The sequence below is a fragment of the Delphinus delphis genome, chromosome 4 (assembly GCF_949987515.2).
Source record: "Delphinus delphis chromosome 4, mDelDel1.2, whole genome shotgun sequence".
NCBI classification, from domain to species: Eukaryota; Metazoa; Chordata; class Mammalia; order Artiodactyla; family Delphinidae; genus Delphinus; species Delphinus delphis.
The window spans coordinates 132,332,758-132,351,788 of record NC_082686.1 but is presented as its reverse complement, the minus strand read 5'-3'; the positions used below and the strand labels follow the sequence as shown (position 1 = coordinate 132,351,788).

The following is a 19,031-nucleotide window of genomic DNA, read 5'->3' as shown; positions in this document are numbered from 1 at the left end:
AAAGCAAGAAAGGAAAAAAAGGACAAGTGATAGGCACAAAGTAAGACAGCAGAATCCAATCCACTTCTATATATCAGTAATTATAACAGAAATGTACAGACTAAGCGTGCCAGTTCCAGTTAGAGAGTGACGGATTTAAGAAAACAAAATAAAATCCAGGTATAACTGTTTTCAAGAGACACAGCTACAAAATGAGGACATGGAAAAGTTGAAAGTAAAATCATGGGAAAAAAGTATAACAGGCAAATATTTTAAAAAGAAAACTGGAAAGCTATATTAATATCAGATAAAATATACCTAATTTTTTTTTATTTTATTGAAGTATAGTTGATTTACAATGTTGTATTAGTTTCTAAGTGAAATGAGTCCTATAAAATATGCTCTTAAACAAAACCATTTTGTAGAGATAAAGCGGTCAGCACATGATGATAAGTGTCTAATTCATGAAGAAGATACAACAATTCTAAATTTATAAGAGGGTCATAAAATAATTTTGAAATATACAATGTGGAAATTGAAAAGGGAGAAATTGGCATTAAAATATCATCAGAGGGCTTCCCTGGTGGCGCAGTGGTTGAGAGTCTGCCTGCCGATGTGGGGGACACAGGTTCGTGCCCCTGTCTGGGAAGATCCCCTATGCCGCGGAGCGGCTGGGCCCGTGAGCCATGGCCGCTGAGCCTGCGCGTCCGGACCCTGTGCTCCGCAACGGGAGAGGCCACAACAGTGAGAGGCCCGCGTACTGCCAAAAAAAAAAAAAAAAAAATCATCAGAGTTGGAGATTTCGCTACATCAGTTTGAATACTGTTAGGTCAAGCAGACAAAAATTAAAGATATAAAGATTTAATCATAAGTAACAAGCTTGATTTAATAGACTCGTATAGAATCCTGCACAGAAGAATGAGACATTCTTCTGAACACACGGAACATTAACAACTGTTGCATCAGCGTGGAGGGTGTACAGGGGTTCATTGTGCAGTTTTTAGCTTATAAATCAAGTGTCAACAAATTTCTAAGAACTGGCTTCATACAGTCCAATTGATCACAGTGCAATTAAGTTAGAAATTAATACAAACAATATTTTTAAGCCCATATGTTTTTTAATCAAAATCACATTTCTAAATAACTAATGAGACAAAAATCATAGTGAAAACTTAAAAATACTTAGAACTGTATAATAATCAAAATATTACATGCCAAAACTTGTGGGATGCTTCAGAATTCATAGTTTAGGAAAGTTTATAGTTTTCTTATGTTAGGGAATTTTTTTTAATTGGCATACAATGTTATATTAGTTTCAAGTGTACAACATAGTGAGTCAACATTTATATACATTACTAGATGATCACCATAAGTCTAGTTACCATCTGTCTCCATTTAAAATTGTTACACTGTTACTGACTATATTCCCTATTCTATATATTTCATCCCCGTGACTTATTTATTTTATAACTGGAAGTGTGCGCCTCTTAATCCCCTTCACCTGTTTCGCCCATCCTCCCTTCCCTTCCTCTCTAGCAACCACCAGTTTGTTCTCTGTATCAAGGAATCTGTTTCTGCAGGTTTTGTTTGTTATTTTAGATTCCATGTATAAGTGAAATCATACAGTGTTTGTCTGACATATTTCACTTAGCATAATACCCTCTAGGTCCATCCATATTATAAATAGCATTATTTCATTCTTTTTTGTGGCTGAGTAGTATTCCATTGTGTCTATATACACCACATCTTCTTTATCCATTCATCTGTCGTTGGATACATAGTTTGCTTCTATATCTTGGTTATTGTGAATTTTGCTGCAATGAACATAGGGGTGCTTATATCTTTTCAAATTAGTGTTTTCATTTTCTTCAGGCAAATACCCAGAAGTGGAATTGCTGGATCATATAGCAGTTCTGTTTTTAATTTTTTGAGGAACCTCCATAGTGTTTTCCATAGTACGTTAGGGAAATTTTTTAAAATCTAAAAGCTAATGAGCTAAACATTGCTCTTAAGGTGTAATAGAAAAAATATATATACTAAATTTTTTTAAATACTTCAATAAAAAAATACAATTAAAAAAACAGAAATTAACACAATATTGTAAATTAACTATACTTCAATTTTTTTAAAGATGTAAAAACTGCTTTTTAATTTAAATAAATAAATATTTTAAAGCAATGTTATAGAAAAAAATAGCATATACCCAAAGAATGGAATAAGAGTAGAATTTACTTTTTAAAATATCTTAATTAAAAAAAATTTATCAGCAACAAAGGCAGAAGTTATTTTAAAATAATAATATACATATATATCATAGCCTTTGCATGTATGAATATTACTTATTTTTTAATTAAAAATAATTGAAATCAGTTAGGAGAGTGGGGTTTTTTGGTGGTTGTTTGTTTCAGCGTAAATCATGCTAACACGTACATACGTGCCCCACATCTGACTGAAATCAGAGTGCCCCAGCCCCTGAGAATCACACCTAGACAGATGCTTCTGACAGTGTGGCTCCTCCTACTGTGCAGTGTGTGCATTCCTGTGTGGTGATGGGGCCCAAGGCCCTCCCCCCGGCCCGGAAGCCCCAGCTTCAGAAGCTCCGAGAAGCCTCTCACCTTGCTGGGAAGCAGGGGAACTGTCCAGCAGCAAATGCTTCTGAAGTCAGGTCTAAACCGGCCTGTGCGGTCAGTCCAGGAGGAGCAGGGCTCCCCCTGCTGCAGGTGTCTGGTAGCGTGGAAAGAGGCTTCGAATTTGCACGTGGATCAGGCTCCACATATTATAGATAATTGCAAGGGCAGGTGCGGGAGCCAGCCTATACAAATTAAAGACTTTTTTGGAAACCATTCCCACCCTGTGTTTCCTGCCGCTTCTGCACATTGCCCTAAGGTACACTGGAGGCTCAGATTCTCCCACATACCTGGAATGGTGAAATGTCAGGAAATGCTGGGGCATAAGGAATTGAGTCATGAAATCCACACTGCCATCAATGACTCCCTGACCATGTGTTAGGCTGGGACTCCCCAGGCCTTCTCTAAGTAACCAAAGACTATAATAAAAGGTAACAAGCACACAGCTTCTTCTGAAACTGACTGCCTGAGCTCTTCAACAGAAGGGATGCAGAGGCAAGAGGCCTGGACATAGGATGACTTGCCACGTAAGAATTAGATCATTCTGCTGTCAGATTCTGAGATATACAGGTAAAAGCTTGTTCTTCTCTGGTAAAAGACACTGAACCAAACCACAAGCAAGAGACATGCCCACGAAGGAGAGATTGCAGGGCAGCCTCTATGTAAGCACTTAGATCCACTCAGAGACAGTGAAAGACTGAAAGCCACCTGCCTATTCATCCAGGCAGATAAGCACTCGTGCCACACTTGAAAGCGATGACAGGCCAGAACGGGAACAATTGAATTGTAAAAATGGACACAGTCGCCAGTGCCATGTGAATATACATCTGTTGTAATTCTGCTTTCCAAAGTGTGTTTTCTAGACACACAAAAATGTATATTAAGGTAAAAAGAATTCTCGAAATAAAAGTAATCTTGTCCACATTTTCCACTCCAGTGCATCCAGTCAACTAATAAATGCAGCTGGGCTGACTCCTGGTTGTCTGCATGGTTGAAGGAATCTGTGATCACAGAGGATTGAAATCTACAATTAGTTCCACCCACCACATTTTACCGAGTTGCCACATCTTTCTTTCTAGAAGCTTTACTGGTGCTGGGCACACGTTGCAAAATGAATGGAGGGTATTTCACTCCTGTTTCTTTATCTTGATTACGTACTGTCGAAGTTACCCATCAGCAAAGAAGTATCTGAACAATATAGAATGGGAGAAAGAAAAGCAGAAAGTCTGTATGATTCCCAGAGTAATCAAATGATTCTTATCAAATGCTTCTCCAATACCAACTCCACGTATGACACAGTGGAAACGGTGAAAATTCAGAGATGTGGTGTTTATCATGTTCAACCCTTTTAAGAATAAAAATATTTGAGGGGAAAAAATAGCAATGCAATGCTATAGAAGCAATTACCAATTTAACAACTTCTTCTTAACAAAGAGGGAGGAAGACAACAAAGTTAACTAAATTTACTATAAAAAGCAGCCAATGCAAAGGGAAAGAGAATGAGGGTGGAGGGGAGAGACCAGTATAAACAAGATAAACTCAAGCCATGGAAACAGTATGTTCCAGACCTGAAAGAATGTCCCCTCACGATCTGTGGGGCCGTAGCTTGTGCATACAGTTACAACTTTGGAGGATTTGAGTTCATAATATTTAGTCTGGAAATTAACAAGAAAATATAGAGAAGAGCAAAATGGGGGAAGGTGTAAGGAAATTGTATTTCCACTGGAATTCAGCCGTGGCCGCTGTTCTTGGTGATTGGGAGGAGTTTGTTGATCAATGTAGTGCAACTCTGGTAGCACTGACAGAAGCCCAGACATACAGTATATAAGGTGTGGAGTCCTCAGGGTCTGTGTGACGTGAATGCTAGGCTTCTCGGTTGGTTTGATGTCTCCCTTACCCTCAGCTCTCATTATACACGAAAGAAGAATATGCAGTGAGTGTTTGTGAGACAGAGACAAAGACAGAGAGAGAAAGGGGAAAGCAGAGTAACTTTAAATTCTTTTTACATCCTCTACTTACTCGTTTTCTAAATAGTGATGTTTTTGTGAGACAGATCAGATTTATGGCTGGATAAAGCAGAAAAATCCAAATGCAAAGGCATGGATCATGGTGAATATGGTGAACGTTGCCACTGTCCTCCTGGTCTCAACATTTTGGAGTTCTCATGACTCTTCCCGTGACCACAATTCAGTTAGTTTCTCTTATGCCACCAGGCTCTCACTTATTCTAAAAATTTTATGAAGAGCTTATGTGCCAGGCTCCACATAGCTTCTTAACCTCTGCCCCAGGCCACCTGCCCTCCTGTGGTTCTGCACCCATACCCAGGTGCTTCTGACAGCATGACATTTATCATTTCACTTTCTTATTCCAAATATCTTGATAGGTCTCTATAGTGTCCTGGATAAAAACCTAGTTGAGTGGAAGTCACACGGGACTCTATCAGAAGAGTTGATTGTAGCCTCAGCTCTGCCTCTCCTGCAGCCTCACACTCAGTCTCCTCATCTGTAACCAGCAGACACCATGGGACTTCGATTGTCGCTCACAGCAACATTGGTGGTTTTCATCCTCGTTTTACACCTGAAGAAACAAGGTTCCCTCTAGTTAAGTGATCCGCTCAGAGCTGCTCAGCTAGTAATAGAGGACCTAGAATGTAAGAATGTTCCAGGACCCAAGGCTCTTTCCACTGCCTCCCTGTGAGATGAGGTCTGAAATGGCTCCCTTTCCATGCTGTCCACTACAGTAGCCACTAGCTTTCAGCTAAATGAAACTAAAAATTTAGCTTCTTGGTCACACTAACCACGTTTCAAGTGCTCGACAGCCGCGTGTGACCAGTGGCTGCCATACTGGCCAGTGCAGATCATAGGACATTTCCATCAGTACAGAAAGTTTGATTGGATAGGCTAGGACTTCTGGTCAGCACTTAGCTTCTGATTCCCTGTCATCAGCCTGGCACTCAAGGCCTCCCAGAGTCTGACCCCAGCTTCCCTTTATTGTTGGGTTACTCTCAACTCCCATCCAAACGCCTTGTGTGCCTGCCAAACTGGGCGCTATTTCTGCGTCCCCCACTGTACCTAACACAGTGCCTTCCATAAAGCATGAACATTTGGATGGACGGATGGATGGATGGATGGATGGATGGGCGGAAGGGAGGGAAGAAGGGGCATTCATTGATGCTTTCACTAAACAAATACTTGTATCTACCATGTGCTAAGCACTCCTCTAGGTTCCTGGGGTTACTATGGTGACAAGACATGGTCTCATGACACTTTCTGTCTGGGATGGTGGAAGAGGGGGAACAAATCACAAAGTTTACAAGTAAATAAAAATCAGATAGTGGTAAGTGTTAGGAAAAATGTAAGAGCATGTTGTGCTGCGTGACTGGGACTGGGAAAACTATACATCTGGTGGTCTCTAAGGAGGTACCATTTGAACCAACATCTGAATAAACAGGAGCCAACCATATGAAGTTCTGAGTGAAATATACTCCATGCAGAAGAAACTTCCCTATTAAAATTATACTTTTGCATATTTTGACAAGGTATCTTATTCATCAGCTTCTAATATACCTGTTCAGTGTAAATCCCCAATTGAATCATCTCAATAAACTTACCCTGAAGGAAGGATGCAACAAGGAATGGGTGCACAATTATTTAGGAAGACGGGTTAACGTAGAATCTGTTACAGTTGAAATGGTATTTATCTTCTATGGGGTTTCTTTTCTTTCACTGTATAGCTTCCTTCCTGGACCACATAAAGCTACCCTCAAAGAAGATGTATTACAGAAGGCAAAATTCTTTCAACGTCAAAAGTATCTGTCAAGAACAGCAAGAGGCAGCAGAGATGATACTGTTCAAAATTTTACGAGAAACACATCCCATACCTTTAAAAGTGGGAAAGGAGTGATAAAAACGGCTCCCAAACAACATGATAAAGGTGCTCGAAGAGTTTAGCCTCAGGAAGCATGGTAAGACTCTGGGCTTAAATAACTAAATTCATGAACACAACGTTGGACGACTTTTACTTGGATTTCTGTCTGCATCCGAGGTCCGCTTTGGAGGACCTTGTGGCCACAGGTGGTGGGTCATCAGAGAACTTGACCCCTTGCACTCTCTGGTATTAAGATATATCTTGTCCATTTATTTGACCATTCCTGATAATTCCGAGACTGGTATGTTCAAGAACTGTTATCATTAAAAGATGGAAGAATAAAAGGAGTCTTTTGAAAAGTCTAATGGCGATGTAATTTGATTATAAATGTTATAAATGTTATAACGTGTATACGTGTATATACATGCACCAACAGTCATGAGTTTTAAATTGTAGGTCTCCGTCCAGTCCACTTTCTATAAATCAAGCCTTCTTTCTCAGCTGAGGACTGATTAATGCTCATCTATTTAACCAAAGGTTAATGTTTTGGGAGATCCTAACATTAACCCTAGAAATTGATGCTGTTTGTATGTCGTAACTGAAAATCTGACCTTTCTCGACGACTCCATTTCAACACACCCCGGTCTCTGTCTGGACTGACTGGATCGCCAATGGGCTTGTGCGGGAAGCTTTCCTCCACCTTGTGCAGTTGTTTGTTTGCTTGGACAGGTGAGAAACAGAGGGTAATTTTTCCCAGCTCCAAATCCTCCTTAACTCACTGAGAAACTCATATTTCCCCAGAACATAAATTGTGTAGAGCCTCCTGCCTGGCCATTTTGATAGACTTTTATTCTTTCTTTCCCATTATTATTATTATTATTATTTTTACTAATCCATGTATTCTTTAGACAAGAATAGTAAAGACACAACATGTCATGGGTGAAGCTATGAGTTACCCATCAGGTAGCTCTTTAGTAAATAGTGAGCAGCAGCAAAGAGGACGGGCAGAGCTCTAAAAAGAGCTTAAATGCACAGCGAGTTTGGAAAAGATAAAGGTGTCCATGTCTTAATCTACAAATCCTTATTGGTGGGGGGGCGGGGGCGCCAGAGATGCGAAAAGAGATCAGAGTGAAACCTGGAAAGGTCTTCAAAGTGCATCTCTGGTGGCTCTTTCTCCTCACTCCCATCCAGATCACATAACTGATTTTTAATCTTATGATAGGGCTAATGTTTTCAACAACTAGACACCAAAGAAGCAATACTTAATTTAGACATAATGGCAAATTTTAAGAGCTGGCTCCACAGTTGGTGGTAGTGGCCTGGCTGCACAGATGGCCATACTCTCCAGAAAGGGAGGGAGGCCCTGCACGGATGCATGGGGCACAGGGTTACGGACACCAAATACCAGCAGGTATCATCTGACTTTCTTTTCTACACCTCTCTTCATAAAACCTGGGAAAGAAGAGCCATCTGCAGTGTTTTTACAAATCACTTCTGCCATCCTTACCCAGGCAACTCCATAGAAATAGCTCCCAATGTCTCCAAAGAGCAAGGAGTTAAAAGGTTGTATCCATACTCAGGTAACACAGATGAATAAAGCACATCAGCTTTCTTCATGTATCCTAAATGGTGCTTAGGAGTTCAGGAAAAATTTGTTTCAAGTACAGGAAATTGATGAGCAATATTTAAGAGGTATTTTAATAAAAGGGATTTTTCTGGTTAACTCTGGATTAAGCAAAAATTCCTTTCTTCTGTTTATTGTTGGAAATACTTTTAAAATGTTATTTGTCTATCTTTTCAGCATTGGTAAGTAAAGTACACCAAACAAATATTTCCTTGGTGATTGAGATTATTTTAGCATTTTGGGTCATCATTTTAGTCATTAGTAGGTGAGGGATCTGAAGCATAGTGTAAATAGTAAGTTCCTTTTAAAAATATTAATCCCTAATATTAGCATTTTCCATGATTTACCTCTTCCTCTTAAAGGGGAAAGTACCATAAATTGAGTGTAAATTAAACAAAACCCTATTTAAACCAAGAATCACACAAATAAGCAGTGATGTTCTTGATATAGAATTATAAATTAATTGACTATAAAGGACAATTTATTCTATTATCTCTGCACTGAACTATGAATCAAACATGTTAAAGAAAACCCCTAGAATTCAAAAAGAAATGCAAACTCAATGTGGCGTCAGATTGTAATACTCAGTAACAATTCAACCAAATGACCTTTATAAAGCTGGGGGGGGAGGATTTTTAAGTGGGGAGAATGAGTGGTAGGAAGATAAGGGGAAAAGGATTACAGCTCCATCAGCATACTCCATCTCTTCCCTCAGCATTCCCCACCTTTATCAGTCTGTGGCTTATCTAATGGCTCCAGGCTTGGGGCCCATTTTCAGAACAAGTTTATGTCTCAAAAAACTTCCCCCAACCTCTGCAGACTCTAAATCTGACCTAGTAGCTAGAACCTCTATAAATATGGTCTTAGCACACATTAAGGGAAACAGAGGCACTACAACATGAAAACGCCAATGTCAAATTTGCATATTCTATGGATCCACTGAGCTCCCCGGCCCATCAGAGTCCATCACTCCTGACCTGGACCTCTCTGAATGATGGGGTTTTCTGATAGTTTTATTGTTTACTTGTCTAAACACTAAGTGTGTTGAATCCTATGCACTGCAACTGTCATGTCTCATACTAAGTTATGTAATTATACAAATTAAATTTTTGGAGTATTTCTTAAACAAGTATTTTCCCTAGACTCAGATTATCTGTTCAACTTCTTGGTTTTACAGACTCCTGTAGCTAATTTCAAACTAAAATATTTTGAACACCATAAACCCTTCTGCAAGCGGATGACAATTAAATGTGGATGAGAAGTTGCTGTGTGAACAATAATCGATAATTTTGAAGGGTTTATTTTTAGTGGGAAAGACCAAATTTTGGTCTTTTAAAAATATAAATTTGGGGCATGTTTTTAACAGCTTAATCTTTTTATTTTTCTCTTTTCATGCATTTAATAAATAATATACACTGGATAAAAGCAAGGTGATGGGCCAAGTTTCAGAATTTATAGTAGAGCCTATAAAAAACAGTAATGATGACCAAGAAGAGACACACTACTCTGGAAATGACACACAGGGGATCAAGTCTACAGGGTTAAACATCTAACAAGGCCAGCTCTAAAACTGGAAGAAAGATAGATGGGCTAGAGCAGGAAGCATGATACTGAGAATCCAGAGACCTGGACATAAGGCCTAGTTCTTTCACTGAGTCCCTGCAACACCGGGTCCATGTCTTCAGAACACGTGCTGCTGGAGAGGTTATTCTTCTGCTAATGTTTACTGTTAAAAACACCAACAAAAACAAACAAAAACCCCTTAAGATGCTTGAATACAGTTTATTGGCTAGTTTGAATAGCATTTTTAATAGCAAAAAATGTGTTTACATTATAATAGCTTACAACCAACTTTCAGTCATCTTTTTTAATACAAAGTAAACTGAGATCACCTAAGTCTTAGCATTTTAAATTCCTCACCTCTGTGATATATACAATAAGAAAGTCCCAGATACTATTGTCTGGCTAATTCCAGCTGAGATATACACAAGTATGCCAGCAACTTCCTTAACCACCTTGCATGGGATTTGTTTAATCATGAAACAGACATGATTCTGAAAATTAAGCAAATGAATCTGTGTTCACTCTGTTCTCTAAAAATACTTTTTCTCTTGAGTTATAGTATATTTATACATTTTTACACATTATACAAATCACTCAGTTTTCATTTCCAAACCTTAACAATCCCATCTCTAGAAGCAGTCACAATGAAGCCCTGTGTCGTCTGGAACGTGGCGACATCTGTGATGATGTCGTGGTGACCCACAGGCAGAGACTCTGGGCCCTTCCGAGGGGCATCATCACTCGGTCCCACCTTCTGCTTATTCTGAATTTCCTGTTTGGTGGTTAAAAGTCAAGGAGAAAGCCAGAAGTTAAAGGCTGTAGCACATTCTACCGCCTGTCTGTCCTCCTGCTTCTGAGGAATACTGTTCTTGTTTAGGCTAGCCCTCCCATGAAGGAGTCACACTTTCACAAAGACACTGAGCAGAGAGTGTTCAAAGTGATGTTCTACGTTTCCAGTCACTGGACTCCACAAGTAGCCACTTACAAATACGGAAAACTTACAAATAGGCCAATAATCTGTGCATATTACCTCTGTCAACATCAAAGAACAAAAGGAAAGAACAGAGAGGCAGAGACAACCGGGATATGGATGTAAACACCTGTCAGACACTCAAGCCCTTCTGAAGCTCACTGATATTTGGGACAAAGGAAGCCCCTCATTTACTGACCACGTACCAGGCCCAGCACTGGCAAGTATGTCATCTCCTCTGCAGCCTCTGCCTGACTCAAGAACACAAGCTCTTGAGCCCCACCAGCCAGGTGTGAGTCCCAGCGCTGCTGCTTGCTAGCTGGGTGACCTTAGACGTGTTCAATTTCGCTGTGCTTAACTTTCTCATTTGCAGAAGGAAAATAATAAAGGCACTTCCTTATAAAGTTGTTTTAAGGACTTGGCAAGTGTTTGAAGTGCTTATTTTGAGCAGTGTACTTACACATGCACTTTCTATGTTCATTCTACTTTAATAAAGGTTAATTTAAAAAATACAGAAAAGTCAAGAGAAAATAAAACATATTTTTTAAATTCAAAGAAATAGTGCCACTCTTGGCCAAGCCATTTATTTGAATCAACATGATATTTATGAAAGCCGTTTTTGTTCCTACAAAAGTTGAAAGAAAGACTGCTTATACCTGGACGACTTCGGTGCCTTCAATGATTTTCCTGTAGTAGGACACAGATGAAGAACTAGTGCTTCCTGCAATGACATAGGACCTCTCTGGGTAAGCCAGGTCCCAAAACCTGGGGTAAAGGAAACAACTGGTGATAATCTCAAAGGAGGAGGGGAGGGACTAATGATTACTGGCTGACACTCATCAATGCTAGCTTGTTCTCTTCTGCATTAGGAAAAGACAATCTTCTAGAAGAGCCTAAAATTAGTTACAAATGAAGTATTAACAGCTGTCCCTGAAAGAAGCAGATGACGTTAAACGTCACACTACTGCTGGTATCTATAATAAGCAACGCCTAGTGGTAACCGCAGTATTCATCCACATTTTGCTACCTTTCTCCTTTCAAGTGCTGGATATCAAGTGTCTTTACTGTACCTTATTTTCATGTCTGAGCCAGCTGTTAGCAGGATGGGGTTCCCATCTGCAGGACTACAGTAGAGACCGTGGACACTGTGAGGAGAAGGCTTAAAGGAAATAAAGAAATAAAGAGTCAAATAACAGACACCAGTGTAGCCCATAAAGGATGTAGCCGTTTCTAGAGACAAGTCAGCTGTCTGTGGTTAACTGAAGAGACTAGAGACAGATCACGTATGTCTTAGATCTTCTTTCTTTGGGAATTTAAAATGCATTTGCTCTATATCATCCTGAATGAAGCAGCAGAGCCTGTTCAGCTTCCCAAAATTCTCTATTTGGGATGAGAAGGACCCCAACTAAAGGAGAAAAAAATCTTTCCTACCTTCTGCCCCAACAAAGCACCCTTAAAAAAGTGTGTATGAGGGGTCATGTTCCATTTTTTTAATGATCTAAGCTTTAATCTGTGCTTTTCCTAATTAACCCATATTTTACTGGGGTTCCAAAGAGACATCACAAACCTTATGGAGCTGGCAACCAAAACACCCACAGAAGCAGACACCAGTAAGCGGGAACTGGAAAGCACATGGTAGCAATGCCCACCTAATACTTAGTAAAAACCCAAATTTAAAACATAACCCAAAGGCCCAACAAATATCATGTTTGGCAAAATGCCTGAAAGTGCTTGGGATGTGGGAGATTATGTTGGCCTTTATAATAAAAACTGGAGCAAACCTGTAATTCAGACAGTGGTGGCGCACCACTGGCCCAGAGCGTGAACCTTCTGTCACCCGTCTCCATGTCCCACATGGATACTTCATTGTTGCCCTGGACAGCTGAGGGAAACAGGCCAGAACGTTACTCAGACAAGGTCTCCACTCTTAGGGATTCATGTCTTGGTAGAGGTAGTCAGCCTACAGCCATTTCCATTTTCTCCCATCCTGCAAGAAACACTCAAGAATACTTTTAAATAATACTGTGACCCTGCCACCACACTGGAGTGCAAAAAAGAAATGTTTTTTATAGCCTACTAGTCAATATTTACTGGTGTCCAGCCAAGTGGAAAGAAGTGTAGGGTGGAAAGGCAAAGCATAAACAGACTCTGCCCTCAAGAAACCTACAGTCTAGGACTTCCCTGGTGGTGTAATGGTTAAGAATCCGCCTGCCAATGCAGGAGACACAGGTTCGAGCCCTGGTCCACGAAGATCCCACATGCCATGGAGCAACTAAGCCCACGTGCCACAACCACTGAGTCTGTGCTCTAGAACCCACAAACCACAACTACTGAGCCCACGTGCCACAACTACTGAAGCCCGTGTGCCTAGAGCCCATGCTCTGCAACAAGAGAAGCCACTGCAATGAGAAGCTCACGCACCGCAACAAAGAGTAGCCCTCGCTCGCCACAACTAGAGAGAGCCCGCGTGCAGCTACGAAGACCCAACACAGCCAAAAATAAATAAATAAAATAAATAAATTTATTTAAAAAAAAAAGAAAAGAAACCTACAGTCTAGAAGGAAAGAAAAAAATATAAAGTATAAGACAATGAGCACAAAAAGAGAGAATGCAGAGTTCCACCTACACTCAGGAAGGCAAAGGTCACATCCAGTGGGTGAGAATCAAGGCCACCTCGTGGAGGTGTCATCACTGGGACGGAAAGAGCAAGTGAGGCTGGAGACACAGGTGGCACATGGATCACTTCAGGCAGAAAGGATGGAAGGAGTAAAGCACACACACCCATGTCTGGGTGCTGTGGTCAGATCGGAGCACATCTGACAGGAAGAGTGGAAGAAGATTCTAGGGAATGGAAGCTGCAGGCCTGAGAGAGGCTATCTCGAAAGTAATTTTGAGCAGGATAGTGACAATACCCCAGGCTTCAGTCCTTCATTAACATTTATTGAACCAACAATGTTTACTATGAACCAGTCACTGTCCTAGGCACTGAGGAAAAGAAGGCAAATAATGCAAAAAAAATCCCTTTTTCACAGAACTTACATCCTAGTGGTGACAACAACCCCCCAAAAATGCAGAGGCCCCAAAGCAGGAATGTGATTAGTTCAAGGAAAAGGCCAGGAAGCCCCTGTGGCTGGAGCCCTATTTTATTGCACTGTGTTTTACGATGTCTCACACCCACACCTTTGTAAATAGTTCCTCTGACAATAAGTCCTCCTCAAATTATCCTACCTTGGGTATGCCATGTGTTTCCTGTTGGAACCCTGACTGATCAAGAGTGTCAGTGAGGTAGCAGGGACAGATCCCATAAAGTCTCTGGGCCATGGTGAGGAGTTTGGCTGTTATTTGAGAGCCACTGGAAGGTACTGAGCAGAAGAAAGAACAGTCTTTGGTAAGAATAAAAGCAGGGAGTTACAAGGATGTTGCACTAATAGGGACATGAGATTATGGCTGTTTGGACTAGGGGGACAGTGATGGAAATAGTAAAAGGTGCTCAATTCTGGACATATTTTAAGACAGAACATGTACAACTGGCTGATGGACTGGAAGTGGGATGAGAGAGAAAGAAGAACAAAGGACGACGCCAGGCTTCCTCCTAAGCTTTGAGCCTGAATGCTGTCATTTCCTGGGACAACACTGCAGGGAGAGCAGGCTGGTCTCAGGTCCTCAAGGAGGTGGTACGGGGCGGGCAGCTGGTGGAGAGGAGCCAAGCGTTCAGCGTGGACAGGTCAGGTTTCAGTCGGCTATCAGACATCTTAGGGAGAACTTTACATAGGCACATATAAAAATCTGAATAAATTTGGTACTATTTTGCGGGGGACTGGATGTGCTCACACAGGGAGCCAGTGCAGAAGGAGAAGAGGTTCAGACCAAGATTGAGCCCTGAGGCCGGCTACAGCTTAGAAGCAGGAAGAGGAGGAAGAATCAGCAAATCAATCAACAGAAGAACCAAGAGAGTGATGTCCTCAAAGTCAGGTGAGGAAAGTGTTTCAGACAGAGGAAGTGATCAACCAACCAAGTGACAAATCACATAAGACGCAGGCTGAGTCACGGCCATTGAACCTGGCAGCACGATGACCTTGACAGGAGCAGCGCATGAGGGACACTGTGTGGATGAGAAGGGACCAGGAAGAGCCCAGAGGCACGGGGACCAGCGAGGAAACATAAGAGTAACGAGAGCTACCACTTAACAAGCACTCCTTGCATGCCAGGCTATGTGCATTACATGTGTTTTCTGAAATTCTTACAACCTCTGCTAGCTAAGTATTTTTAACCACGTTTTACCGTTGAGGAAAATGAGTTTCAAAGACTTGCCCAAGTGTCTTGCCAGAGAATCCATACAAGAAAATTTGAATGCCCAACAAGAGAAAGGGAGGGAAGCTTGCAAGAAACTCAACAGAAGTGGCAGCTGAGAAGGATGACTCAAGGCTTCTAACTTAAGAGTTCCAGGAAGACGGTGAGAACTTTAGCAAAAATAGGGTACACAAGAGAAAGAAGATAAATGGAAAGGAAATGATGGTAGGAATGGAAGGTGGTAGTGTGATTGATGAGATCATTCTGAAACATGATAAATAAGCAATGACAATGAGATATCAGTGGTGGGAACTTCTTCCATAATCAGAACTGAACAAAAGCAAGCATTTGGCTCATATGTAAAATAAAACTCTAAGAACATGAGTCTAAGCAGCAGGGGGTTCTGCACTTTCCAAGAAAGGCCCCCAACCCCGAGAGCCAGCCCTCCCTCTTACCTGCGATCACCCAGGACTGGTACAGCGGGTGCATGGAGAGGCGCCGGATGCGGGCCCTGGAAGGGTGGCAGTGACTGGAAATGGGCAGCTGGAACCGCATGTCCCAACAAGCCATGGTGCCACTGCTTGTCCCTGAGGGGAAGAGAAGTCCAGAAGGTGACCACCCATGGTAAAGCACAGCAGGCTACAGTCATCAAGTGGTAATTTGCGAGCTCTGTACGGATGTGCGTTCAACCTGGCTTAGCCACTTGGAGACAAGGCTTTGTTTTCACTAAGCTGCCCTCCCCAACCCCAGTGTCAAACAGTGCCTTACGCCAAAGATACAAAGCACTGGCACGAAGCTACTACAAAACGGCCTAACAGATGTGAAGTGAAAACGAGTGATTCATTAATTACTGACACTTACTAACTGCCAAAAGTGCCCACAAAAAACCCAGAAGGCCTAGAGAAGACATAAAGTGAATCTTTATGTCTTCTCAAAATGTTCAGGCTGCCTTAAATAACCAGAGGTGGTTTACTGGCATTCAGTGATCACTTTACCAATCCCAAAGTGGTAGCAGCTTTGCAGCTATCATCAGTTTCAATCATTTCCATGTGCCCTTTTCTCCGAAACGTTCTGGAGACAGGCACGGGTGTCCAATCACAGTAGAAACTGGGGTGAATGCGTGCATATCTGCCCATGGCACCTTAAACCCCATAGAGAAAAGGCACCCCATCCCAAAGAATAATGTCCACCCTAACACCGAGACTGGTCTCCAGTTCCAGTGGAGAGATGGGGGTGGGAAAAGACAAAAGGGGCAGCGGGTCCCTCTGTCGCCCTGCCCCTCTCCAGGACAATGGCTCAAATAGCCACAGCAGTACTGGCTGCCGCCCTGAGAGCCACCAGTGCCATTTGCTAATTTGCTACGTGTGTAATAGCGCTACTCTTCTAGGCCTGGCATTACATATTCCTAAACCAGTACAGTTTAGTCACACAAAAGGCAAAAAAATAATACATTTCATAAAAACTACATAAAAATAAAGATACTTAATGTCACAAATGCAAGTTAGGGAATCCAGAAACCAATATTCAAGTGCAGCAGATTATAATTCTTCTGAAAAAGAGTGCCAAGTGGGAATGAATAAACTCTAGTACCTTCTAAAGGGGCAGGTTCAAAGCCCTAGGAGAGAAAAAGGTGAAACTAAAACAGAGGAAAGCAGCAAGCAAGAGCACAGGGTACATCTTCAGCATTTGAGGAAAGGCAGGTGGGGAGGAATCACAAGGCAAGAAACCACTGTTTAGCTCTTCTCCTGTGCTGGATGCTTTTACCTCACTGACTCCTCTAAGCAGCCCTTGAAAGGATGAGCCCCATTTGAAGATGAGGATACTATGACCCAAAAGAGTTAATAAGCAGCTTGCCAGTGGTTAATGGAATTTAAAACCAAGTGTGCCCAAATTCAAATGCTTTCATCCATAAACTAAGCCTGCTGCTTCCCTGGCAGAATAAGAAAATGCCAGCAAACCTGATCACTATAATGATTATAAAGAGGCTCATTTAAGAATGAAGAGAAAGAGGAAATTGTTTTATGTGTTGGAATATTGATTTCACTTTTTTAAATCTGTTTTTTAATGAAAAAAATAAAATGCAAGTGATTATAACATAATAATTATGGGGGAAAAAAAAGGACACGGGGGAAAATTACCAATGAAGAAAAAGGAAAGAGCTTTCCTAAGAAGGCCACTCCAGACAGTAGCATCCAGACCCAGTCAAGGACTTGAAAGGCAGCTCACCGATGCAGAGCCAGCACTGGTGGATGTCCACAGCAAAGGAAGTGATGAGACCTGACTTAAGATCGTGCCTCAGCGTCCAGGCATTGCTGGAAGACCTGAGGTCCCAGCCCACCAGAGCGCCGTTCACAGTGGCGTAGGCCAGCACAGACTGCGCCCCGGAGTTGAAGTGATGCATGTCCACCACACAGCCGTCCTCCTTTTGGTCTAGGACTCTAAGGAGACACACATCAAAAGGCAAAGACTTTTCCAGTCACTAAAAACACAGTACCCTTCTCCACTGAAGATGAATCTATATTCTAACCATGGTCAAGAAATAAAAACTCTGTGACCCATAAGACAATGATAGCTGACCATTTTTAAAAAATTATTTTAGAACTACAGAAGAGTTGCAAAAATAGTACACAGACTTCCGTATATCCTTCGCTCACCTTCCCCTCACGCTAACACTTTACATAAACATAGACCATTTATCAAAACTAAGAAATTGACCTTGGTACAGTACCCATAAGGTACAAAACATGGTTGGATTTCACCAGTTTTCCCACTGGTGACCTAACCGCTCCAGACCAAGACACCGCCTGGCATCTAGCTGCCGCGTTTCCTTCATCTCCTCCACCTATGACAGCGCCTCAGTCTGTCCTTTCACGACCTTGACATTTCTGAATGTCATGTCATGTGTTCTCACAAACAGAGCTGGTGCCTTACTGGGAGGGAGACCACATGTGTGACGTGCCTGTCTCAGTGCACAGATGGGAGCACCTGATGCCAGTGATGCCCACCTGGATCATGGCGCCTGGCAGGACCCTCCACTGTAAACTTATTATTTTTTATTTTTCCATTTATAACTACTCTATACTTAGGGGAAATTCTTTTCAGACTATGCAAAAACCTGTTTCTGTGTAAACTTTTTTCCACTAATTTTAGGACCTGTGGACAAATCATGCCTGTGGTGTTCTATTTCCCTTGGTCCTTCTACGCTTATTAGAATTCTTCTGTACGGAAAAGCTGCCATTTCTCTTGTCAGCTCGTCTCTGTCAGTATGGACTTGTGGACCACTTTATTTTATCCTCTGAGTTATGACCTAACACAGTCGTTGCCTCTTGTTGCTCAGCTTGCTCCAAGTCTGGCCATGGGACACTCTGTCAGGCTAGCTCAAACGCCCTTGCAATGTGCTCTTACTGACCACTTCCTAACCTTCTGGCATCACAGGATGCTCCAGATGCATCTTGTGTTTTCCCTGCCCAGGCTCTGGAATCAACCAGTTTTTCAAGGAGTCCTGGTCCCTTTTATTGGCATTTAAAACCAAGGTCTATGAGCTAAGTGCTCATCGCTATGGGGATGCCCCTGTGTCTAGTACCTCTCAACGGCCAGAGCTAGGAAGTATATTCTGTATACTACCCTCATGCACACAGACCCAACTCTATTTCTGTATCTATTTGTGTGTGTCTACATGTATGTGTGTGTACATATACATGTGTGTATACACATACACAAAGATGTAGGTCATGAGTCATACTGATATCGAGTCCATACTGATATCTATCCAGCACCAGGCTTCATTCTAGCCAGCCCCCTTTCCTTGTCTGTAATTTCTTTCCTCCAGTGAGAAACCTGGCTCTCATTATCTATAATACGTTTACTCATTTATTCAACCTTAGTGTACAAATAAAGTCATTTTGGAATTATTAAACCATAACCATGTGAAAAACAACCAACTAGAATACAACGTTTGAGCTCAGCTCCTTTTGTCATTAGCCTGCAGTTTTCCCAAGTTGTTCAGCTGCCTCCTTTATTCCCCTTACTCTTCCACATGACTATGTGATTCATCTGTACAACAGTTAGACTGACTGCCATAGGCTGCACTCTACCTCTCCCCCAATATCCT

General features: G+C 41.7%; 2 protein-coding genes across 2 annotated transcripts in view; one reads left to right on the top strand and one right to left on the bottom strand.

Annotated features, from left to right (window-relative positions):
- The window catches only part of LOC132425098 (collagen alpha-6(VI) chain), a 110,077-nt gene extending 103,245 nt beyond the window's left edge, over positions 1–6,832 (top strand). Inside the window, exon 37 of the mRNA XM_060011479.1 lies at positions 6,340–6,832. Coding sequence (XP_059867462.1) covers positions 6,340–6,556 — 217 coding nt within the window. The 3' untranslated portion in view covers positions 6,557–6,832. The remainder of the gene's footprint in view (positions 1–6,339) is intronic.
- A 3,000-nt stretch (positions 6,833–9,832) lies between these two features.
- PIK3R4 (phosphoinositide-3-kinase regulatory subunit 4) overlaps positions 9,833–19,031 on the bottom strand; it is a 74,212-nt gene continuing 65,013 nt past the window's right edge. Inside the window, exons 16-21 of the mRNA XM_060011478.1 lie at positions 17,147–17,358; positions 15,376–15,507; positions 12,412–12,512; positions 11,701–11,789; positions 11,287–11,395; positions 9,833–10,432 (exon numbers count right to left, since the gene is read on the bottom strand). Coding sequence (XP_059867461.1) covers positions 10,262–10,432; positions 11,287–11,395; positions 11,701–11,789; positions 12,412–12,512; positions 15,376–15,507; positions 17,147–17,358 — 814 coding nt within the window. The 3' untranslated portion in view covers positions 9,833–10,261. The remainder of the gene's footprint in view (positions 10,433–11,286; positions 11,396–11,700; positions 11,790–12,411; positions 12,513–15,375; positions 15,508–17,146; positions 17,359–19,031) is intronic.